At 45.4% G+C, this 25,077-nt stretch overlaps 2 protein-coding genes across 2 annotated transcripts in view; one reads left to right on the top strand and one right to left on the bottom strand.

Annotated features, from left to right (window-relative positions):
- LOC309563394 (uncharacterized protein) overlaps positions 1-602 on the bottom strand; it is a gene marked incomplete at its 3' end in the record, with an annotated part of 732,657 nt that extends 732,055 nt beyond the window's left edge. The window contains exon 1 of the mRNA XM_082267788.1: positions 560-602. The remainder of the gene's footprint in view (positions 1-559) is intronic.
- Positions 603-5,755: 5,153 nt separating this feature from the next.
- On the top strand, positions 5,756-17,655 carry LOC309563405 (uncharacterized protein). The gene is made up of 8 exons (XM_082267799.1): positions 5,756-5,788; positions 8,468-8,589; positions 8,676-8,799; positions 8,916-9,013; positions 9,103-9,330; positions 9,410-9,613; positions 13,532-13,673; positions 16,633-17,655. The coding sequence occupies exons 3-8, from the start codon at positions 8,715-8,717 to the stop codon at positions 17,373-17,375; spliced, it is 1,500 nt and encodes a 499-aa protein (XP_082123925.1). The 5' UTR covers positions 5,756-5,788; positions 8,468-8,589; positions 8,676-8,714; the 3' UTR covers positions 17,376-17,655.
- The last annotated feature ends 7,422 nt before the right edge of the window (positions 17,656-25,077 follow it).

Below are 25,077 nucleotides of genomic sequence, written 5' to 3'. Positions count from 1 at the left end.
GCCCCTAAGTTCCTCATCCTCAGTACCTCCTCAGAGACCCCTCATCTCCTCTCCTTTCCTCAGCAGTTCCCTGTCTCTGACACCAATGATGGAACATATTCTTCATGGCAGGCCGGGGAATGTTTTCTTCCTCCTGACCAGCAATGTAAGGGGCTCTATGCTCCATACTCCTGACCCCTGCACTCCATCATTGTGTTGGCTGCTTATTGTAATAATTGCCCATTTGCTGCCTGTTTAGTGTAATAATTGCCCATTTGCTGCCTGTGTAGTGTAATAATTGCCCTTTGTAGGTCAGGATGGTCATTGTCTTGTCTATTTATTGTCAGTGCTGTTCGTTTAGAGGACAATATTACTAGAATTTATCTCCAAAATGAAGAGAATGTTCCGGCCTAGTAAGTTGGGAAATGTTCTGCCTCTGAAGGGGTTAATCTAGGTTTCCACACTATATATGTGTGTATCATCATCTGCTGGAGATAAAAGACATCACAGTGACTATGGAGAAAGAGAACAGACATGAAGGGGAGTTACTGGGTGTAAATAGAAAATAAAATCTTATTACCTCCTCTGCTGCCACTTCCAACAATGTCTCCTCTCTACTTCCTCCCAACTCACCTCTCACCCGGAACTTCCTGTCTGTGCCTGACATCACTTCCTGTCTGTGCCTGACATCACTTCCTGTCTGTATTCCATAGAGACTTCCTGTCTGGGTAGAAGTGAGATCACCACCTTGTGGAGCTCAGAGGAACTGCACCGTGAGAACTGTCTCGTAGTGTGAACACGTTCTTGTGCTGTGTATGTATGTACTGTACACCGATCAGCCGTAACTATCTGACCACAGACAGGTGATGTGAGTAACACTGATTATCTCATTGCAATGGCATCTGAAAGTGGGTGGGATATATTACGCAGCGAGTGAACATGTTGTTCCTGAAGTCGATCTGTTAAAAGCAAAACAAATGTTTATCGCAGTTTGTTGTGTATGCGGGCTGTGTGGCAGAGGACCGGTCAGGGTGTCCATGCTGACCCGTATCCACAGCCAAAAGAGCCTACAATGGGCTCTGAGCCTCAGGACTGGAGCACGGAGCAATGGAAGAAGGTGGCCTGGTGAATGAATGACATCATGTGGATGGTGGGTGTGTGTGCACACCAATTACCTGGGGATGAGATGACACCAGGATGTATTATGGGAAGATGACAAGCCAGCAGAGGCAGTGTGATGCTTTGTCTGGGGAGGTCCATGCCTTGATCACAGCAAAAGGGAGACCTATCCAATATTATTATTATTATTATTATTATATAGGGTTTATATAGCGTCGACAGTTTACGTATCGCTTTACAACTTGAGGGTAGACAGTACAAATACAATACACTTAAATCAGAGGGCCCTGCTCGTTAGAGCTTACAATCTAAGAGGGACGGTCAAGAGATACAAGAGGTAATAACTGTGGGGGATGGGCTGATGGAGAAAATAAAAGTACAGTTGTTAGGTGGTTGCCAGATAGGTTTCTCTGAAGAGATGTGTTTTCAGGGATCGTCTGAAAGCAATTGAATGCCATCACAGTAAAGGATCGCTATCCTTTACCGCTCATCCCTGAACTCATTGAACAAGTGCGTGGAGCTACCTACTTCTCAAAATTGGACCTGAAAGGGGCATACAATCTAATCCGAATCCGTGATGGAGATGAGTGGAAGACAGCATGCAGAACCAGATACGGATTATTCGAATATCTTGTAATGCCATTCGGGCTATGTAACGCTCCCGCAGCCTTCCAACGATTCATAAACGACATCTTTAGAGACTTACTTGATGTCTGTGTGGTGGTATATCTGGACGATATACTTATCTATTCACGATCCTTGTCTGAACATATAAAACATGTAAGACTTGTGTTATCCAGACTACTCACAAACAATCTATACGTGAAATTAAAAAAATGCCTATTCCATAAAGAAGTAGTATTATTCCTAGGATACATCATATCCAAAACCGAAATCAAGATGGATATGAGTAAGATATCCTGCATTCAGGATTGGCCTATACCAACCATCCGCAAGGCTCTACAGCGATTCCTTGGATTTTCAAACTTCTATAGGAAGTTCATCAAGAACTTCTCTGCCATTGTGAGACCTCTCACACAGCTAACAAGTATAAAAAAAACATTTAAATGGTCAGATGAAGCAAGTGGCGCTTTTCCCTTGTTAAAATCAAGCTTTACCTCTGCTCCCATACTACGCCATCCAGACCCATCCCTCCAATATATTCTGGAAGTAGATGCGTCAAATATGGCAGTAGGAGCTGTTCTCTCCCAACGACCAACAAATACTTCACCACTCCATCCAGTTGCCTTCTTCTCCAAATCATTAAGCAGCCCAGAGGTAAAATACCCAGTGGGTGAAAAGGAGTTGCTTGCCATAAAACTGGCTCTGGAAAACTGGCGACATATACTTGAAGGTACCCGATTACCAATAATCATATATACAGATCATAAAAATCTTCAATATCTTCAGACTAACAAAACTCTCTCCCACCGGCAGGTACGATGGTCACTATTCTTCCTAAGATTCAATTTCCTAGTGACCTACACGCCTGCAGACAAGAATAAAAAAGCGGATGCGCTATCACGATTAACTGAAAATAATTACGCCGAAATCCCTTCTGTTCCTATAATACCCTACAAGCGTATTATTGGGGTTGTCCATTCCTTGAAGGAAGAGATTTTGCACAGTATAGGATTGGATTCACCTCCACCACACCTAAGTACTGATGCAGAAGGCTTCTTCTACTACAACGACAAACTCTACATACCCCCCACTATGCGTACCAAGATCCTGGAATTGTCACATGATGTGCCAATGGCAGGACATATGGGTATGACGAAAACTCTTAATTTGCTTACCAGACAGTTTTGGTGGCCTGAGATGAAGACATCTGTACAGAAATTTGTTTCTTCATGCAACATCTGTGCCAGGTCCAAAATTGACACTACAAAACCATCCGGTCTACTATGCAGTCTACCAATACCCCAGGCTCCATGGGAAGTTGTGTCCTTGGACTTTATAGTAGAACTACCACCTTCCAAAGGATTTAATACCATTCTAGTGTCAGTGGACCATCTAACAAAGATGGCACATTTCGTTGCTATTCGCAGATTACCTTCATCCAAACAAACAGCGGAACTACTAGTGAAACATGTCTTTAAGTTACATGGAATTCCAAAGACTCTCTTATCTGACCGTGGTTCACAGTTCATCTCCAAGTTTTGGCAAGAACTATGTCACATACTACGGATTGAGCGAAAGCTCACTTCTCCCTACCATCCTCAGACCAACGGACAGACTGAAAGAGTCAACCAGTGCATTGAGCAATATCTACATTGCTACACATCATACCTACAGGATGATTGGGTGGATCTCCTTCCCCTAGCAGAATTTGCTTACAACAACGCAACCCACAGTACTACCAAACAAAGTCCGTTCTACTTGAACTATGGGTTTCATCCCTCTCTTCTTCCACCACACATTCTTCCCTCAAGTAACCCAGTAGCCTCAGACTATCTTACCCAAATAAAAGACTCTCTGGGTTTACTTAATACTACCATCTCACACGCTCATAGTCAACAAAAAAAGTACTACGACCTTCGTAGAAGACCTTCTCCTCAGTATGCTATTGGGGACCTCGTTTGGCTGTCAACAAAAAATTTAAGATTAAAGATCCCTAGCAAAAAGCTTGGACCTTTATTCTTGGGACCCTTCCCAATCAGGAAACTTATTGGAAAAGCTACAGTATAGCTCACCTTACCGGCAGATCTCAAGATCCATCCCATCTTCCATGTGTCGCTATTGAAGCCACACGTTCCTAACCAAGGAATAAGGCCTACCATCTTGCCTCCACCTCCTATACAAGTTGAAGGTGGAGAAGAATATAAGATCAAAGAGATTTTGGATTCTCGCATCCATAGAGGAAGACTCCAGTATCTCATAAGATGGAAGAACTATGGACCCCAAGACGACACCTGGTTAGATACCTCTGATGTACATGCACCTAGGCTTATACGAAGATTTCACTCGAAATACCCAGAGAAACCAGTACTATAGGCCTTCCGGAGCCGGCCTTAAAGGGGGGGTACTGTAAGATTCTGGTACCTCTAGTACCCTTATTTACTACTTTCTTTTCAATGCGTCCCACCTTTCCCTTTAGGTGGTACGCATATACCTTTAAGAGAGATGAGGTCACTGCTGAGCGCCGCAGAGCGGCTATTTCAACCGCCGGCGGTCTCACTCACATCGTTCGTTCAACCTGCTTGGCTGTCCACATGCTTGCTAGTGTGTCTCTCTGTCGGAACCTCCAGTTGCTTTCCTTTGCCTTGAACAGACCGGAACCTCGCTACTGATCCCTGTATCTCGCTACCAGATCACTCCTCATTACCGGACCCCGCTACTAACCTACTCTCTAGTGATAAGTACCCCGCAGGGGAACCTCTATAAAACCTACTTACACTATATCTATTGCTCACTAAAGACTGTCACTCTCTATGCAATACTAAACCTATCATCTGCACTGTTATTTAGATTGCTAGCTCTTGAGCCTACTAACATCTATCCTTGCACTGGGTTAGTCTCTCCTGTATGTCATCTGCTATCCTACCACCTACTACCATACATGATTGCTAACCTATCTGCATCCTACCTGTTACCATCTATACTCTCATGAACATTTCTCTCGAGTGCTTGCCATCTACTGTCACTGTTCATACCTGTCCCTTCAGCACATCACCACTATACTGCTATATACATCTATCACTCCAGGAACATCTTATTGAGTGTGTGTATTTGTATGCTGAATCAGGCAGGCCACAGTGATGAGTCTTGGGAGTTGGAATTGGTATTTCAACACATCTCTACATGACTGCTGAGTGGAGATTTCTGCAGCTGCAAATCCATCTTGTTACAACAACGCAGGAGCGTTACACCCAGCTGGCAGAGACAAGACTTCTTATAGAGTGTCAACTTCTTGCATCGTCCAGCATCGGGGAAATGGGTGATAAATACAATGACCCCTCCCCTTATTTCCATAAATCCCGCCCTCTTATCATTCAAGTAAAGGATGTGAAAACATCTGTTATAAATCATCGATGCGTTTCACCTCATCAGTATCCAGTGACCAACCATAAAGTGACATCAAACTCCATCCAACGTCTCCTTTATAATTCACTAAATGACATTACCACCAATAAATGTCTCCAAACCCCCCCAGAGCTTCTTCCTCCAAATCTCAGTGTATGCTCCAGCAAACCGTGCATAGTGAACTATAAAACACCTCCTTCCCCAAACACCAATCCCGTACTCTCTTGGTGCTGACACTCTGATTGTGCACTCACCAGACCTCCATCACCCTCCTAATAAGTGGCTCCACAATAGCTTTGGAGGAACTTTCTCTGGCTGACAAAGGCTGGACTAGGCAGTAATATATTTCTATCCCTATTGGTGGGAGTGGAGATGACCCATCTATAAGGATATACAGTACATACACACAGCACAAGGCCGGGTTCACACTACAAGATGTCTCTCAGGGCTGCAGTTCCTCTGACCTCCACAAGATGGTGAACTCACTTCTACCCAGACAGGAAGTCTCTGTATAAGACAGACAGGAAGTCTCTGTATAAGACAGACAGGAAGTGATGTCAGGTACAGACAGGAAGTGATGTCCAGTACATACAGGAAGTTCCAGGTGAGAGGTGAGTTGGGAGGAAGTAGAGAGGAGACATTGCTGGAAGTGGCAGCAGAGGAGGTAATAAGATCTTATTTTCTATTTATACCCGGTAATACCCCCCCCCCCCCCCGTCATGTCCGTCCTCTTCCTCCATAGTCACGGTGAGGTCTTTTATCTCCAGCAGATAATGATACACACATATATAATGTGGAAACCTAGATTAGGGGGACCAGGCGTCCCCAGTTTTCGGGGACAGTCCCTGGATTGAGGACACTGTCCCAGACCCAAGTCTGTCCCCGGTCTTGTCCCCGGATTCAGGGCCTGTGTTCCGTGAGAATTACCTACCTCATGAGAAAAACCTACCCTCGTCACTTCCGGTTCACGGCAGTGTGTGTAACGCCGCGGTTACATTAAAACAGCTGGGCTGCAATACGAGTCATCTCCACTCCTACCCATGTCACTTCCCTGATCTCGGCTAGTAAATATAAAAGCGGCGGCGGGTGTATGAAAAGATAAATCACAGAGCCGAGAGCCGCTTTTATATTTACTAGCCGAGATCAGGGTAGTGACAGGGACAGGAGCGGAGATGACTCATGTTGCAGCACAACTGTTTTAATGTAACCGCCGTGTGGGTAGGTTTTTTTCACGGACACCGTGATCATTTCATACTAGTGTGCATGCGCACTAGTCTGATCCTCAGCTGCTCCATTACGTATCTGGGCCTGGGAGCATATGCACTGTTGCCCTGCTCAGCTGTTCCTGGCAGGAAGTGACGAGGGTAGGTTTTTCTCACGGGGTCGGTAATTCTCACGGAACACCGGATTAATGTAGACAGGGCATCCCATGCTGGCCGAGAAACAGCCTGGTGGCTCAGATGCAGACGCCCCCTGCTGGACAATCTCACTGCTGCTCCTGCTGCTGTTCAGTGGAGGAGAGGAAGAGAGACAAAAATTGACTGTATGGAGACTAGGAGATGAGCAGATGGGGGGGGGGGGGTTGTTTGTACACAGGTGAGGGCATTGGGGGAGCAGGGGTCAGAGGTGATGCACCTGCATGGAGAGTTTAGCTGTTGTGGGGGACGGGCTAAGAGGTGGTTGCAGAGATAATCTGTGGGTGCAGAGGTGAGCTATGGATGTGGGAGCAGAAGTGTCCTCTGTGCATAGCAAACCTATGAACCCTGCACCTAACACCCTCCTGCATATTATGTGCCCAGTGCTCTGTGTACTATGCAATCATGTGCCCAGTGCTCTGTGTATTATGCAATCCTGTGCCCAGTGCTCTGTGTATTATGCAGTCCTGTGCCCAGCACTCTGTGTATTATGCAATCCTGTGCCCAGCGCTCTGTGTATTATGCAATCCTGTGCCCAGCGCTCTGTGTATTATGCAATCCTGTGCCCAGCGCTCTGTGTATTATGCAATCCTGTGCCCAGCGCTCTGTGTATTATGTAATCCTGTGCCCAGCGCTGTGTATTATGTAGTCCTGTGCCCAGCGCTGTGTATTATGCAGTCCTGTGCCCAGTGCTGTGTATTATGTAGTCCTGTGCCCAGCGCTCTGTGTATTATGTAGTCCTGAGCCCAGCGCTCTGTGTATTATGCAGTCCTGTGCCCAGCGCTGTGTATTATGCAGTCCTGAGCCCAGCGCTCTGTGTATTATGCAGTCCTGTGCCCAGCGCTCTGTGTATTATGCAGTCCTGTGCCCCGTGCTCTGTGTATTATGCAGTCCTGTACCCAGCGCTCTGTGTATTATGCAGTCCTGAGCCCAGTGCTCTATGTATTTTGCAGTCCTGTACCCAGCGCTCTGTGTATTATGCAGTCCTGAGCCCAGTGCTCTGTGTATTATGCAGTCCTGTGCCCAGCGCTCTGTGTATTATGCAGTCCTGTGCCCAGCGCTCTGTGTATTATGCAGTCCTGTGCCCAGCGCTCTGTGTATTATGCAGTCCTGTGCCCAGCGCTCTGTATTATGCAGTCCTGAGCCCAGCGCTCTGTGTATTATGCAGTCCTGTGCCCAGCGCTCTGTGTATTATGCAGTCCTGTGCCCCGCGCTCTGTGTATTATGCAGTCCTGTACCCAGCGCTCTGTGTATTATGCAGTCCTGAGCCCAGTGCTCTATGTATTATGCAGTCCTGTACCCAGCGCTCTGTGTATTATGCAGTCCTGAGCCCAGTGCTCTGTGTATTATGCAGTCCTGTGCCCAGCGCTCTGTGTATTATGCAGTCCTGTGCCCAGCGCTCTGTGTATTATGCAGTCATGTGTCCAAAGACAAAGTTCATCTTTCAGTTTAGGAGAGGGGAGACGCACCCAGGAGAAATTATTCTCTGTGTACATAAACCCTTTACAGAGCGCCCCCCATAGCTTCTCCTCCCAATGTCCCTCCAACCAGAGTCAGAGAATCCTATGACATCACACTGACCTCACAGCCCCTTCTCCCAATGTCCCTCCAAGCAGAGTCAGAGAATCCTATGACATCACACTGACCTCACAGCTCCTCCTCCCAATGTCCCTCCATCTGGCTCTATTCTTATTATTTGATGGTCTTAGGATGTGAGCAGACCCTTTGCATCCTCACAAGCATAGTAGGACTGTTGGTCCTTTCTGTGTTTTTAATGACACCAGAGTTCCTGCTACCTATGTAGTGTTGGGCCCTTTGTGGGTAAATTATATATTTTAGTGGGGCTTTAATATAATGGAGACCTGAATGGTGAGGTGAGGAGGATTCTGGGAATATCTATTAATTTTATCGTTTGTATTCAAATCTAGAATTTTCCTCCTGTGAAGTCTGGAGATCATATGACCATCACATTACCTCCACCTCTCTCCCTGATAGAATAGAGAAATAAAAAGAAGATTCTAGAAGTCACCAGAGAGATCATCGAGGAGAGGTGAGCGGTGCTGGGAATTCTGGGACATTATCCAGTAACAGACAAGGGATGTGTCTGGATGGTGACTGTATCATTGTGTGTGTCAGGTTCCTATAAGGTGTCAGGATGTCACTGTCTATTTCTCCATGGAGGAGTGGGAGTATTTAGAAGGACACAAGGATCTCTACAAGGACGTCATGATGGAGAATCAGCCGCCCCTCACATCACCGGGTAAGAGGAGACTTTATTGTAAAGGAGAGAGCAGTACGGAGGCTCCACCTAGATCCCCCATCATCTGATAAACACATAGAAACAATGTATTCAGTCAGTGTGTGTGTTTCCTACAGATGGATCCAGTAATGGGAACCCACCAGAGAGATGTCCCCGTCCTCTGTATTCCCGAGATTCCACACAGGTAGGCCACACCATCCCTCACCATCATCAGGTAGATGAGGAACAATCACTGATAGTATCATTAGGATCTGTACAATATCTGCATTGTTACCATTGATGTCATTTCTATTATATGTTCAGAGTGGAAACCTGAGAGATTCTAAGGTTGAGAGTAAAGAAGAGATAAAAGAGGAGGATGATGAGTATGGGGTGATGGAGGAGTCGGAATATCTAAAAGAACACAAAGATCTGTACCAGGACACAATGGTGGAGTCATCCAACTGCAGAACCCCACCAGAGAGATGTCCCCGTCCTCTGTATTCCCAGGATTCCACACAGGAAAATCACACCATCCCCCACCATCATCAGGTAGATGATTGACAATTATTGGTAGTTCTGATTTATACACAGCATGTTTGTTACAATGAATGCTTTATTTTATATTCAGAGTGGAAACCTCAGGGATGATAATATTGATGTTAAAGAAGAGTATAAAGAGGAGGATGAGGAGTATGGAGTGATGGAGAAGTTTTCACGATGCAAGGATATGATGGAGCCACCTAATACCAGGAACCCCCCAGAGAGATGTCCCCATCCTCTGTATTCCCGGGATTCCACACAGGAAGGTCACACCATCCCTCACTGTTACAAGGTTAGTGGGGCGGAGTTTATAAAACACAGACTCATGGACAATGTGTGAATTTCTTATAGTTACATAGTTAGTCTTGTTGAAAAAAGACACATGTCCATCTATTTCAACCAATAGATAGAAAAAATAATAATATACAATCCTATACCCACAGAGGATTCAGAGGAAGGCAAAAACCCCAGCAAAGCATGATCCAGTTTACTCTAGCATGGGGAATAATTCCTTCCTGATCCCCCGAGAGGCAATCAGACAATCCTTGAATCAACTTTACCTATAAATGTTAGTATTCATTTATATTATTTGTATCTAGGAAGGAATTCATGCCTTTCCTCAAACAATCTACTGAGCTGGCCAGAAGGAGCCTATTTCACATTTTCACAGCTCCATATTTGAAGATGAAATCTCTTTTCCTCTAGATGTAAAAAGTGCCCCCTGTCCTCTGTGATGACCCTAAAGTGAATAACTCAACACCAGGTTCACTATATGGACCCCTTATGTATTTATACATGGAGATCATATCCCCCCTTATGTATTTATACATGGAGATCATATCCCCCCTTATGTATTTATACATTGTGATCATATCTCCGCTTATGTATTTATACATGGAGATCCTATCCCCCCTTATGTATTTATTCATGGAGATCATATCCCCCCTTATGTATTTATACATGGTGATCATATCCCCCCCTTATGTATTTATACATGGAGATCATATCCCCCTTATGTATTTATACATGTTGATCATATTGTAAGAATATTTAATAATAAATATCTTGCGCTCGTACTTATGTCAGAATATTTATACTGCTCTGAATATAGCAGTGTATTTATTTATGGTTAATAAGCAAAGATCTGTGAAAAAGGAGAGTCTTCACCTATTGCCATAAATCAATGTCGTGAATTCTTTTTAATTGATGAATTTCTTTTTAAAAGCATATACCAATCTTAGTGAGTACAGTCTACAGCGTGGAATATATATAAAAATATTTATTCTCAAGACATGCAAACACGATATATGATCAAACAAGAAGTGACACAAAAAGATAACTCTACATAAACTAATAACTTCAAATAATAAATGCAATGTGATGTTTAGCTCAATAATGAAAGTGAAACTGAAACAAAGTGAAACAAAGTGAAAGCAAAACTAAAGCAAGATTAAAGTAAGATTACCATTTCTTCCCAGGTATAGTATAAGCCATAAATTAATATTCTATATAAACAGACTACAATGGTCTGCGCAATGCATAGCCGAAAGTCACGTCACTGCAGATGAGTGAGAATAAGCCATGCAAAACGGAAGGCTTAAAATTGCAAATAATGCACTTAATCTGATATTAATAAAAACGTATAAAAACAAAAATCAGCTTTTTAGAGAAGAATCTACCATGGCTTATACGGCTGGGATTGTAATCTTATTACCCTTAAGTATGCAATATAATACATATAAGGAAGGAATAAACAATTGTTGAATAAAATCAAATAACATAGCAAGGCATAATTACCACACTTAAGATAGCCGCTAGCTTCAAATCGTTACCAGAGTCCTAAGATGGATGCCAGTGAGGGAGGAGTTTCCTCCAAGTTTCAGATGAATAATGGAATCAAGATGGAGTATGTCTGGATGAGTCTATTGAGTAATGTAATAGTGTGTGTGATGTAAGTGTATTGTCTGATGGGCAGTGTAATGTGTGTCTCTCTCATCTGGGTTGGTCTTTTATATGGTAAGAACAAAGAGCTATAAAAATTACCATAAGTAAAACCCAGAGGGATGAAACATTATCCCAATTGGTTGGGATATTCTATACCTAAACTGGTGAGGTAAGAGACACACCTCTTTAAATAATTAACCCTATACCTTGGATAATAAAATAAGGATGATTTCTCTATATGTGAGATTAATCATATAACCCAACATAAAACTTTGTCCAGACTCCCAGTACATACATAAATGTCCACCTGTGTCTCCATCATTCACCTTGGCAAGTAATGCCATTTCAATAATTATATTTTTAAGACAATATAATATTTTTATATGGGAATATCTAAAATTATCTCAAGACTGCACCTGGTATTTCGCCTCCAGAGGGCAGTATCGTACCGTTCATTAGATTTTGTATTTAACATAAATTGAAACAATTACCCATCCTTCTTATCTCATGACCTCTGACCTGTCGGCTAGTGAAAAGCAATTACTTATTTGACTATGCCACAGGGCTGTCAGACATAGTCTAGGTTTGGGAATATTTACGACACCTTGAGCACTAAACCAGTCCAAAGCAATTCTTATATAAACACTCCTACCACATGCCTTAACATGAAGTAATTCGTTTTCACTTTAGTTTTAAGTCTAAGTAAGATACTACTATGAGAATATAAACCTAAAACGTGATACAATGTTCCTAAATATATATGTATATGCCTTACATAATATAATGATATAATTATGGCTAATATCTTCTCACATATGATAATGTATCTATAAAAACTTATATGGTTCATCTTTAAATGTCTGCTAGAATATACTGGGGTATTGTCCATTGTTATATACTTCTGGACAGACTGAGATATCCCCCTTTAACATAGCGTCGGATTGACTGAGTCTTATCTGATAAATATGTCAAAAGAAATCTTATTTACGATTACATAGAAATACAAAGATCTCTGTTGAAACCACAGACCCTTTGTAAGCCTGTGAGAGACATTTTGAAAATGAACCTTCTTTGACCTTAGAAACAACATGGAAGCCATCCTATTCAGAATCTCTTATGCATAATATGAAATAAACATGGCTCTTAAAATCATTTTTCTTTTTACCTATTATTATTTTAATCAACCCCCAATAACCCCGACAATATCCCCCCCTTATGTATTTATACATGGAGATCATATCCCCTCTTAATCTCCTCTTCTCAAGAGAGAATGAATTCAGTTCCTCTAATCTTTCCTCATAGCTGAGCTCCTCCATGCCTCCTATTAGTTTGGTTGTCCTTCTCTGCACTTTCTCCAGTTCCCCGATATCCTTTTTGAGAACCGGAGCCCAAAACTGAACTGCATATTCCAGATGAGGTCTTACTAATGATTTGTAGAGGGGCAAAATTATATCTCTCTCTCTGGAGTCCATGCCTCTCCTAAGCAAGAAAGGACTTTGCTTTCTTTGGAAACCGCAGCTTGGCATTGCATGCTATTATTAAGCTTAGGATCTACCAGAACACCCCTGATCCTTCTCCGCTATGGATTCCCCCAGATCCTTCTCCACTATGGATTCCCCCAGGTCCTTCTCCGCTATGGATTCCCCCCAGGTCCTTCTGCTATGGATTCCCCCAGGTCCTTCTCTGCTATGGATTCCTTCAGATCCTTCTCCGCTATGGATTCCCCCAGATCCTTCTCCGCTATGGATTCCCCCAGATCCTTCTCCGCTATGGATTCCCCCAGATCCTTCTCCGCTATGGATTCCCCCAGGTCCTTCTCTGCTATGGATTCCCCCAGATCCTTCTCCGCTATGGATTCCCCCAGGTCCTTCTCCACTATGGATTCCCCCAGATCCTTCTCTGCTATGGATTCCCCCAGGTCCTTCTCCGCTATGGATTCCCCCAGATCCTTCTCTGCTATGGATTCCCCCAGGTCCTTCTCCTCTATGGATTCCCCCAGATCCTTCTCCGCTATGGATTCCCCCAAGTTCTACTCCCCCTAGTATGTATGATGCATGCATATTCTTAGCCCCCGAGTGCACAACTTTACATTTATCAACATTAAACCTCATTTACCACATAGTTACCCAATGAAACAGTGCATTGAGGTCGGCTTGTAAGTTGGAGACATCCTGTAAGGAAGTTATTCCACTGCAAAGCTTGGTGTGATGTCACAATAATAAAGCTTATATTTTACTGATGATATTCTTTCATTTTCTTGATTTAGAGTGGAGATCCAATCGATATAGAATTTGAGGTGAAAGCAGAAGAAGAAGAGAGGTATGTGAGGGACGATCAGCAGTCTATGGAAGAGGATGAAATAACGGGGACATTTATAGAGGAGGACACTCCTACAGAGATCAGCACAGGTGGGTCATTAACACTAAATACATTCCTCCACCCATCCTGCTCACTGATTGGTCCAGAGCAGGGCAAGGACTGGGTGATATCAGTCTGTAATCTCCTGGTCACTTTCCTGAGCTGTGTTCCCCGTCCTGTATTCCTGTATTTCTCAGGGATAATCTTCCTTCTCTGTGCTGCAGACACAATTTATGTTTCTAGACTGGATTTATGGAGATTCTGGGGTTCAGCTGGCAGCAAAATGTTGATTTCTCACCATAGACGTTACTAGACCTAGACACCTGGGGCATGTACTTTGGACCTTCTGCCCCATGCCCGGGTTTAGCAAGATCTCTGACAGAATAATTCTCCCAGAGTTACTTGCTCTGTTGTTTGCTGTCTGTGCCAGGTGGAGGGATATGTCTGTATAGTCTCAGACCCAAGTCACTGAGTGCAGTCTCAGGAGTTTGGAGGCAGCGGTGTGGGACCTCTGCAACTTGTCCCATGTAAACATTTATTCTACCACTGATTAATGAATACCAATATTATGAGTCCTGACCATTACATTGTATAATTTATATTGTACATTACATACTCCTGACCCCTGCACTATATACTCTATGTTGTACATTACATACTCCTGACCCCTGCACTATATACTCTATTTTGTATGTAGCACCCTACAGGTAGGTGCTAGGTAAAGGTATAGTGGGCCTTGTCTGCCTAACAGCAGGGCTGTGATTTATTAGTCAGGGTGTCATGGTTTCCATGTGTGCCTGCTGAAGGGGGAGTCTCCCCACTGGCTCCTGTGAGAGGCTTCTCATAGGGCGGTGGAGGAAACCCAATCAGGGGACACATCCAGGCTTTTAACTAACCCAGAAGGCAGATTGTTCTGCAAAGGATTCTGGGAGTGGGTATAAGTTTGGAGGTGGCACATGACACAATGTCTTTGGCGGGAGCAGAGTCCCAGGATGGAGAGTGCGGCTGTCTCTCCTCCTGTCTGAAGGAAGAGGATGTTGAGTAGAAGAGGAGTTGAGCTGCGGGGATCCGGTGTGCCAAGAACCTGCGGAGAGCGAGAGGGGTTCAGTCCCAGGAAATCCTACACAGGTCGTGAGTACTGCGGATTTCCCCTGGGGGTCTGCCAGAGTCAGAGGGGACCACTCCGGAAGAGGTTCTGGGATCCAGTGCCAGCTAGCTGAAAGGGGGTACCTAGGTTGAGGACCCTGAAGTTACAGAGGGGGGTGTCTAGATAGTGAACCCCCGAAGAGTTCAAGGCTAAAGGGGGCACCTACTATTGGGCCCTGAATTGTACAGTGTGGGCCAGTTGAAAGGTGCAGTTTGACAGGATTCTACAATATACTACCTCAAGCCAAAGCAAGACAGGAGGGAAGTATTCAGTGATTTTTTGCAGTATAACAGTGTCGTTGGTTCTACAATTTCACAGTCCTGGATCTTCTGGACTACAAGTCGAGGATTCAGCACTTCTCTTAGGCTCCATTCACACCTGGGCGTTTTCAGCTCCAAAAACGCTCATTTCCAAAATGCCCAACAAGTAAAATCCCATTCATTTAAATGGCCCCTGTTCACATCTGAGCTTTTTAACACCTGAAGCAAAACGCCCAACGCTCAAAAAAGTACATGAGCTTCTTTTTGGGCAGATTACAGGCGTTTTCCATTGTTCTCTATTCAATCTAAAAACGCCTGCACAAAAAACGCCTGAAAAAACGCCTGAAAAAATGCCCATAAAAACGCCTGAAAAAACGCCCATAAAAACGCCTGAAACAAAAACGCCCAGGTGTGAATGGAGCCTTAAGTTACAGAGTGTTCTCAGAGATAGTGAGAGTTGGCTGGCGTCGGCTTGCGTCAAGGAAGCGCCAACAGGCATTTTTTCAGGAATGAAGTCCCAAGTGTATATAGTTGAAACCTAAAGGAGTATCCCACTCATTCCCTTCTCCCATCCCCTTTTATCTACAATAAAACAACAACACAAAGATGCCGGAGTTTTCCATGTCTCAGTCTTCACACCCAGGGCCACAGCTCACATGGGCTGGAAAGGTAACCGGTAACAATGGCAGACCCACCTCAGGCCATAGGCCTGGAAAACCTGCTACATGTACATTACATACTCCTGACCCCTGCACTATATACACTATGTTGTACATTACATACTCCTGACCGCTGCACTATATACTCTATATTGTACGTTACATACTCCTGACCCCTGCACTATATACTCTATGTTGTACATTACACACTCCTGACCCCTGCACTATATACTCTATATTGTACATTACATACTCCTGACCCCTACACTATATACTCTATGTTGTACATTATATCATTCTGATCCTGTTCAGTCCTTACTTCTGTATCCTATATAATAAGTTGTACATTACATGGGCCTTACTTCTTTTGCACCCATTTTCTACCAGCTGGACAGTTTATATCTGATGATTTGATTGGAGCACAGACTTTTACATGTTGATAATAATATAATAACATCCTCAAACTTTAGAACCTTAAACAGAAAGTGATAATGAGGGAGGAGTCAGTAACCCAATGATGGTGGTCTTCAGGATCAGTCCAGTTTTCATCTTGGTTGTTCTCCCCCCATCCTCACTCTCTGACCTCTGGTGGGGCTCATACCCGCTGTTATTCATGACTAAATCATGGACTTAATAAGGAAGTGCAGGACTTCTTGTATTGGGAAGATGGCAATGAGTGATAGAGGGGGAGGGGACACTCGTCCTATAATCTCCTCATCACTGTCACTCCTATAAAAGACAGTTCTCGTTGTTTCCTCACTCTCTGACTAAGGTCCATGAATAAAGAAATTAACTGGTAGGAGATCAGAGGACCCATTTACTAGTTACATTGAGGGGGAATTGTAAGATCCTCAGAGACAAAGCTGCCTGATGTGGGTGGAGTCCTTGTTTAGGAGAACCAATCTGCTGATGTCTAGTAATAATCTTTTTATTTCTATTTTAGTAGATGTACGGGAGATGAGGAAAACCTCAGAGGATTGTCTCACTTTGTCTCCAGACTGTAAAGTAGAAGATGAGGACATCACGCAGTATAGTCCAGGAGAAAACCCGGCTACCTCAAATGTCCATCCGGCACCACACAGTGTAGATGGACCATCGTATTCCTCTTATCCTGAGGAACCTCAGACTGTGAGGGACGGTGCCGTCCTGCCAACAGATAAGAGGTTTTCCTGTCCTGAGTGCAGGAAGTGTTTTTCACAAAAGTCCAGTCTTTACACACACCAGAGAACGCACACGGGGGAGAAGCCGTATTCCTGTCCTGAGTGTGGGAAATGTTTTTCAGTGAAGTCCAATCTTTACACACATCAGAGATCTCACACGGGGGAGAAGCCATATTCTTGTCCTGAGTGCGGGAAATGTTTTTCACAGATATCCAGTCTTCACAGACATCAGAGATCTCACACGGGGGAAAAGCCATGTTCTTGTCCCGAGTGTGGGAAACGTTTTTCACAGATATCCATTCTTCACAGACATCAGAGATCTCACACGGGGGAGAAGCCGTATTCCTGTCCTGAGTGTGGGAAATCTTTCGTACAAAAAACAGATCTTGTCAAACATCAGAGATCTCACACAGGGGAGAAGCTGTATTTCTGTCATGAGTGCGGGAAATGTTTTTCACAGAAATCCGGTCTTTCCAGACATCGGAGATCTCACACGGGGGAGAAGCCACTTTCCTGTCCTGAGTGAGGGAATTGTTACTCACTGAAGTCCTGTCTTCCTGTACCTCAGGGATCCCACACAACGCTCGAGGTGTATTAGTGCCTAGAGTGTGGGAAATGTCTTCTATATGAATGTCGCTGGACATGTGGGGAAGAAGCACACCCTGATATACACCTCAGATATACTCCATGGCTGATCATCATGTAAGAAACACTTCATAAGGAGATCAGAGATCACCAAAGACATGGATGAAGTGTTGTACCGTGTTGACCATTGATAGCAGGAGAAAAATAAAAATTGAGTCATTGGCTGAGTACATTTGGTGGTGTAACCTTTCAAACACTTAAAGGTCTTAAAATTACGCACAATCCATGATGAATATTGTCCATATTTTATTAAGGATTTCCTATGATCCTCTAGTGGCAATAATGAGGCATTGCGGTACTATTACCACATTTTGGACACTAGATGGAGCTACACTCTTGCATTGTTGAGCACCTCTCTGGGCCGCCGGAGCACTATATAGTGAAAGTGGTTCTCAGGGAGGCCTAGGAGACTTTTAGCATCAACTGGGAGGTGTCGGGATTCTTTCTCCACCCCTCACCTCTAAACGCTGGACCATGTGTGTTTATGTGCAGAATGGCCGGGGACATCAGGAGTGAGGCATTGCCTGTGCTTGTGTCCATGTCAGATGGCACAGCCATGCATCCAGAGTATTCATGGAGAATCTCTAAATGCTTTATGCAGCTGGCAGGGTTCTTCCCCACAGGTACACACCCCAGATATGCAAAAGGTACCTGGTGGCAACACACGCATACTCCTTCCTGATGTGGGCACTGGCAGGCTTGGTGGGTGATCACCTGGGGTATAGTGCTCTCTCAGCTCACCAGGATTGCTGTATCAGCATCAGTCCCACTATATTGGTCAGCAGGCCTTATTTCGAACAAGACAGCAGAGAGGTGAGGGCAATGTTTTATTTTGGAGCTCTGGCTCTGCTCACCCATAGGGATTTTCTGATACCTCTGGGGCATCTTTCCTGCAATTCCTGTGTGATTATGGAGGAATCTCCAATTGCTTGGCCGAGGGACAGCACAGATTCTGGAATTGGGCTGGTTGAACTGTTTAGGTAGCAAATGTAGGCATTTCCCTTCTTCTCCCCCCTCCTTATAATGAAAGGGGACCTGATGGAGGAAGCAACATAGGCAGATGTTTGGTTGGGTTCTTCATTTCCAGGTTGGAAAACCAGGGCCTGTCCCAGAAGACTTCTCAGACGAGAGTGGTTCTTCGTCTGGGGACAATGTCTTGCTTTGCAGGCTCTGTAAATAATGAAGACCTCTGCGGTTCAATCCACTCCCTTTGCTATGAGAGACAGACAACATCTGTTGGAGGCCATGCCACCTATAACGGGTACACTTGTTACACTTCCGTAACTCTAGGTAATCACTTGTGTCTTCACATTACTCCACTCTACACGGATGTCTTCATACCCCAATGTGTTAAAGATCCATTTGTTAATAGAGATGGGCGAGCTGTTTGGGGGAATCCACAGCGGAGAAGGATCTGGGGGAATCCACAGCGGAGAAGGATCTGGGGGAATCCACAGCGGAGAAGGATCTGGGGGAATCCAAAGCGGAGAAGGATCTGGGGGAATCCAAAGCGGAGAAGGATCTGGGGGAATCCATAGCGGAGAAGGATCTGGGGGAATCCATAGCGGAGAAGAATCTTGGGGGAATCCATAGCGGAGAAGGATCTAGGGGAATCCATAGCGGAGAAGGGTCTGGGGGAATCCATAGCGGAGAAGAATCTTGGGGGAATCCATAGCGGAGAAGGATCTGGGGAATCCATAGCGGAGAAGGATCTGGGGGAATCCATAGCGGAGAAGGATCTGGGGGAATCCATAGCGGAGAAGGAACTGGGGGAATCCATAGCAGAGAAGGATCTGGGTGTTCTGGTAGATCATAAGCTTAATAATAGCATGCAATGCCAAGCTGCGGTTTCCAAAGTAAACAAAGCCCTTTCTTGTATAACAGAGGCATGGACTCCAGAGAATATTGGATACAGTGGGGACACACGTCGGACACATGCAACATGCCTAGCTATCGATGAGGTTCTCCTGATAAGCAGGCAGAGCAAACACTATGATTTTCCTAGCACCTATCTAGGAGGGTGCTACACTTTTAACTACTGAACAGGGATGGAGGCGCATGATATTCTGATCATGGCTTCATTTAAAGTCCCACATTCCACTTCCCATTCAAAAAAATCATTTCTCTATCGCTCATTGACAGACGTAGTCTTCTTGATTCTCAAGAGCTGGGTTATGTTGTCTCCGCAGGAGTAGGACTAGGCAGAAAGACAAAACGTTCTGGCTCCACCTTAGGGGCAGTCCCTGAGGGTATATCCTCCCTCTCTCTGCTACAGGGAATCAGTTTTTTTCTGTCTAGCTTAGTGCGTCATGGGCCTTTCGCCATCAGGCGTCAGTGGTCCAGGTGTGCAAGGCGGCTACCTGGTCGTCGGTGCATACCTTTACTAAACATTATAAAGTTGATGTAATGGCATCGTCTGATGCCTCGTTTGGCAGCAAGGTTTTGCAGGCCGCAATTTGAGGAGACCAGTGGTCTACCTCGAGGGTTTTTCCGTTGGAAAATTTTTTTCTTTAGTCTCATTCTTTGTTTATAATGAGCCTTTAAAACTTCTAGTTTGGCACCGGTTGGGCCTTCTAGATTGGATTTGATTTGTCAATCCCACCCCTCATTTGTGGCACTGCTTCTGGATGTCCCAGCTCTTGAGAATCAAGAAGACTACGTCTGTCAATGAGCGATAGAGAAAAATGGATTTTTGTAAGATCTTACCGTAAAATCCTTTTCTCTTAAGCTCATTGACAGACGTAGTACCCGCCCCTCTATCATTGAGTTGGGTTGGGTTAAATTCTCTGTACTGCTTTAAAACAGAACTGATTCCCTGTAGCAGAGAGAGGGAGGATATACCCTCAGGGACTGCCCCTAAGGTGGAGCCAGAACGTTTTGTCTTTCTGCCTAGTCCTACTCCTGCGGAGACAACATAACCCAGCTCTTGAGAATCAAGAAGACTACGTCTGTCAATGAGCTTAAGAGAAAAGGATTTTACGGTAAGATCTTACAAAAATCCATTTTTTAGGCCTGAAGATTGCTTAACTACTTTCTGCCCATAGGACATCCTCGGGTTTCAGTAGTTATAGCGGGATGGTGGGTGCACCTACAGGCATCATCGCGGTATGGAATTTTTCAGCCAGCGATTCAGTTTTTAGCACAAGTGATATGAGTGGCCAAATAGCCACTTGATCACTTCTGCGGGTGGCGGAAGGGGGTCCCACATCCCCTCTTGCCGCCTCTTCCGGGCTCTACCGTCCAATCGCCGTGCAACCGCTGGCGTCAGCTGCACGGAAAAGAGAGAGGAACTTATATTGTTCCTCTTTCTCTTCGGCCCCGGAAACCAAGAGTGACGAGTATGTTGGCCAGGAAAGCAGCCGATCAGACCGATCTGTGTCTGATCGGCTGCACTGGAGGCCAGAGGACAGATTTTGGGTCTTATAGTCCCCAAATCTCTTCATAAAAAGGACCTGTCATGGTTCAAGCTGTCATAAGGGATGTTGTTCATCCCTTGTGATGGGAATAAAGTTAATCCAAAAGAAAAATGTGTAGCACTACTCCCTTGCTGAATACGGGTTCCCCTGGGTTACCATTACCAACAGTAGAACAATCTGGCATGTTTCCAAGTGTTTACCTCAGACAAGGATCAGTCCAGTTTCTTTGGTTTTTAGGTTTTATTAGGAACTTGGATAGGAGAAGGGAGGAGTGGGATACTCCAACTGACTAGAACTATACACAATCGGCAGGGGCAACTTGAAAAATGCTGGTTAACGCTGTGTAACGATGTGTTGAGCTAGTCACGGCTAGGCCGCTGCTTCACTTTGCCCTTGGCTGTGAAAAGAGTCATTAAGCTTCCTGAGGTAATCCTTTCCTAGGGCAAGCTGTAAGTTAAGGTTGACTGTACTGCTGAGCAACTACAGGGCCCTTCCTGGTGCCCCCTTTATCCCTAATCTTCAGGGCTTAACTACTTGGCACCCCCTTTACTGTAACACTCTGGGTTAGCTGGCTCCTTGATCCCCCTGACACCTCTGGAGTGGTCCCCTCTCTTAGGCAGACCCCTGGGCAGGTCCTTGAGTACTCACGATACTTCTTCTGCCCAGCAGCTCCACTGGTCAGCACACTGGATCCTCTGCAGCACAGCTCAACCCCTAGGCCGACTGCCTTCCTCACTTCGGCAGGAGGAGAGACAGCCCTCCACCTCCTCCTGGGAATTTGCTTGCACCAAAAGACACCCTGTCACATGCCCCCTCAGGATTTATTCCCAATCCCAGGATGCATTGCAGCAATGCCCACCCACTGGGACAGTCATAAACCCTGGTGTGCTATTGGCTAGGTTTCCTCCACTGTCCAACAATATCCCTCATGGATACAATGGGGAGACTCCCCAGACCCAATAAGTCACACCTGGAAGCATGTGACAGGCCAGCTAACAGATCAGGCTCTCCTGATAAGCAGAACAGAGCCACATATATTTTTTACCTAGCACCTACCTAGGAGGGTGCTACAAATGTAAAAAAAAGTTTCTCTTTCGTTCATTGACGGACACAACTCCTGAGACTTCTAACCATTGGGTTATACTGCCCCCTACAGGAGTAGGATACTAGGCAGGAAAATAACTTGACAACACCTATGGGCGGTCCCAGGGGGTATACTCCCTCTCTCTGCTATAGGTACTCAGTTTATTCTGCCTAGTCAGGAATAAGGACCTAGTTCCTTGCAGGGATCTCTGATCCTGGCAATTTTTCTTTTTAAATTGAATTTTTTTCCTCTTTTTATTATTTTGTTCCTGAGAGATTTACAATCAACTGCCGGACTGGGCGACGGACTTGATAATCTAGATCCAGAGGGTCCCCCCCAATCTGGCCAGCGAGCGCATGCAGGCCACTCAGCACTAGGTTGGCTGAGACATAGCCCTACTGGACGGGGACTGGCCTGCAAGTTAAACAGCTCGCGAGGGCACATAGGAACTTGCTTCAGCCTGATTCACAGCGATTCTCCTGGCCGACAACACCCACATTACGATGGAGCAGTGGTCTGTCCAGGGCGGGGCCCACCCTGTTCCTAGTGTGGTAAATAGCTGTTCCTAGTGTGGTAAGAAACTGTCCCCCCTCAACCCCTGGATGGTTTTGGGTTGGACGTGTGCCCCTCCCTGGGATGGTCAGACCCCCGGACTCCCCTTCCTCCCAGTCAGCGTTCCCTCCTTTCTCGGTGGTCTTCTGCAGGCCTTTGCCCCCCATTAATCCCCCCCACGGGGTGCACATACCTTTTTAGTTTGGTCTGGTGTGTTGAGCTGGCAATGGGGGGGGGGGGGGAGTGCGCCACTGATGGGAGGGGGATGAGCCTGGTGGTGGAGCCTGCCAGGACACCCCTTCTTGTTGGGATTATTTTGGAGCCCCCGGGTGCCGCCATTTTCTTTGAGATTGAACAATATAATAGCGCACACATACACAAAAAAGGTTGCTTTCAAATCTTTCATGGCTACTTAAAAACACCTGCTCCTATTAAGTAAATGTAGCACTGCCCCCTAGAGGACTGCTGCGAAGTACACTATTTGGGTTCCCCTGGGTTACCCTTAGCACCTAATAGCAGACAAATAGCATTGAAAGTTCTTGGCTCAGTCAATAATCAATCCAGGGGATGTTTGTTTTATGTTTTATTTACACCTTGAATAGGAGAAGGGATCAGTGGGATACTCCAACTATGAACTATGCACAAGTTTGAGGACAACTAGCTGTAGTGTGCGGCAAGGCCACTTCTTCACCTTGCCACTGAAGTGAAGAGAGATAATATGTGCTCCTGTTTAAGTTACTCTTCAGGGTCTTACTTGGCACCCCCTTTCTCACTTGCTGTGTGTGCTGAACTCCTGTTCACCGACACTCCACTGGAGTGGTCCCCTTTCCTGGGCAGACCCCTGGCAAGCTTGCCGGTATTATTATATTATTATTATTATTATTGATTTATATAGCGCCAACAGTTTGCGCAGGGGATAATCGGACAGATAAGGGTAAGGAGTTCCATAGGATTGGAGAGGCTCTGGAAAAGTCCTGGAGGCGAGCATGGCAGGAGGTGATGAGTGAGCTAGAGAGCAGGAGGTTTTGAGAAGAACGAAGAGAGCGATTAGGTTGGTATTTTGAGATGAGGCTGGTGATGTAGCTGGGGGCTAGGCTGTGGATTGCTTTGTAAGATGTTGTAAGTATTTTGAATTTAATTCGTTGGGTGAGCGGAAGCCAGTGGAGGGCTTGACAGAGAGGAGCAGCGGACACTGAGCGATTGGTGAGGTGGATGAGTCTGGCGGCAGCATTCATGATGGATTGAAGGGGGGATAGCCTGTGTAGAGGTAAGCCAATGAGAAGGGAATTGCAGTAGTCGAGGCGCGAGATGACCAGGGAGTGAACTAGGAGTTTTGTTGTGTCTTTGGTTAGAAAGGGGCGTATTTTGGAGATGTTGTGGAGGCTGAGGCGGCAAGATTTGGACAGCGATTGGATGTGGGGTTTGAAGGAGAGTTCAGAGTCCAGGACAACACCTAAGACCTTGGCATGTGGAGATGGGCTGATGGTAATGCCGTTGATATTGACGGAGAAATCAGGGGAAGGGGCACGCGGTGGATGAAAAATTATAAGCTTGGTTTTGGATGGATGTAGTTTGAGGAAGTGGTGAGACATCCAGACCGATATATCTGATAGTAAATTAGTGATACGTGAGGAGACTGAGGGAGAGAGCTGAGGAGTGGATAGGTAGATTTGGGTATCGTCAGCGTAGAGGTGGTATTGGAAGCCGTGGGAGGCTATCAACTGACCTAGAGAGGAGGTGTAGATTGAAAATAGGAGGGGTCCAAGAACAGAGCCTTGGGGGACTCCAACAGAGAAGGGAAGAGGAGAGGAGGAAGTAGAATTGTAGGTAACGCTAAAGGTGCGGTTAGATAAGTAGGAAGAAAACCAGTGAAGAGTACAGTCACGGAGACCAAAGGCATGGAGTTTTTTGAGGAGGAGGGGATGGTCAACCGTATCAAAGGCAGCAGAAAGGTCCAGAAGCAGGAGTACAGAATAGTGTCCATTGGTTTTGGTCGTTAGCAGATCGTTTGTCAGCTTTAGGAGTGCAGTTTCAGTGGAGTGTTGAGGCCGAAATCCAGACTGAAGAGGTTCAAGGAGGCTATTCTCGGCAAGGTGGTCGCACAGTCGGTTGTAGACTAGACGTTCGAGGAGTTTGGATGAGAAGGGGAGCAAGGAAATAGGGCGTAGGTTGTTCAGATCGGTTGGGTCCAGTGAGGGCTTTTTAAGTATGGGGCTGACTAGTGCATGTTTTAGAGAGTTGGGGAAGATGCCAGAAGAGAGGGAGAGATTGAAGATGTGGGTTAGAGAGTGTAGAATAGGGCCAGAAGGTGAACGTAGCATTTGCGAGGGAACCAGATCCAGAGGGCAGGTGGTTAAGTGGACGTTAGCAAGTAGTTTAGCAACCTCGTCTGTAGTGGCGGGGTTGAATGAGGGAAGTAATGATCGCACCTGTGGGCGTGAAGCATAAGGCATGGAGGAAGGTATCTGAACAGCAACGATCTCCTTATGAATTGTGTCAATCTTCTGTTTGAAGTGGTTGGCAATCTCCTG

Source organism: Pelophylax lessonae (assembly GCF_965119305.1).
Source record: "Pelophylax lessonae genome assembly, chromosome: 1".
NCBI lineage: Eukaryota > Metazoa > Chordata > Amphibia > Anura > Ranidae > Pelophylax > Pelophylax lessonae.
The sequence above is the reverse complement of the archived record's forward strand: the minus strand, read 5'-3'. Positions and strand labels throughout refer to the sequence as shown.

What these genes read in the sequence shown, in the direction of transcription:
- LOC309563405 (XM_082267799.1), top strand. Translation starts at nt 8,715, where the DNA reads ATGGAGGAGTGGGAGTATTTAGAAGGACACAAGGATCTCTACAAGGAC. An exon ending in CCATCCCCCACCATCATCAG is followed by an intron (nt 9,331 to 9,409) that starts GTAGATGATTGA and finishes TTTTATATTCAG; the next exon opens with AGTGGAAACCTCAGGGATGA. An exon ending in TCCTACAGAGATCAGCACAG is followed by an intron (nt 13,674 to 16,632) that starts GTGGGTCATTAA and finishes TTTCTATTTTAG; the next exon opens with TAGATGTACGGGAGATGAGG.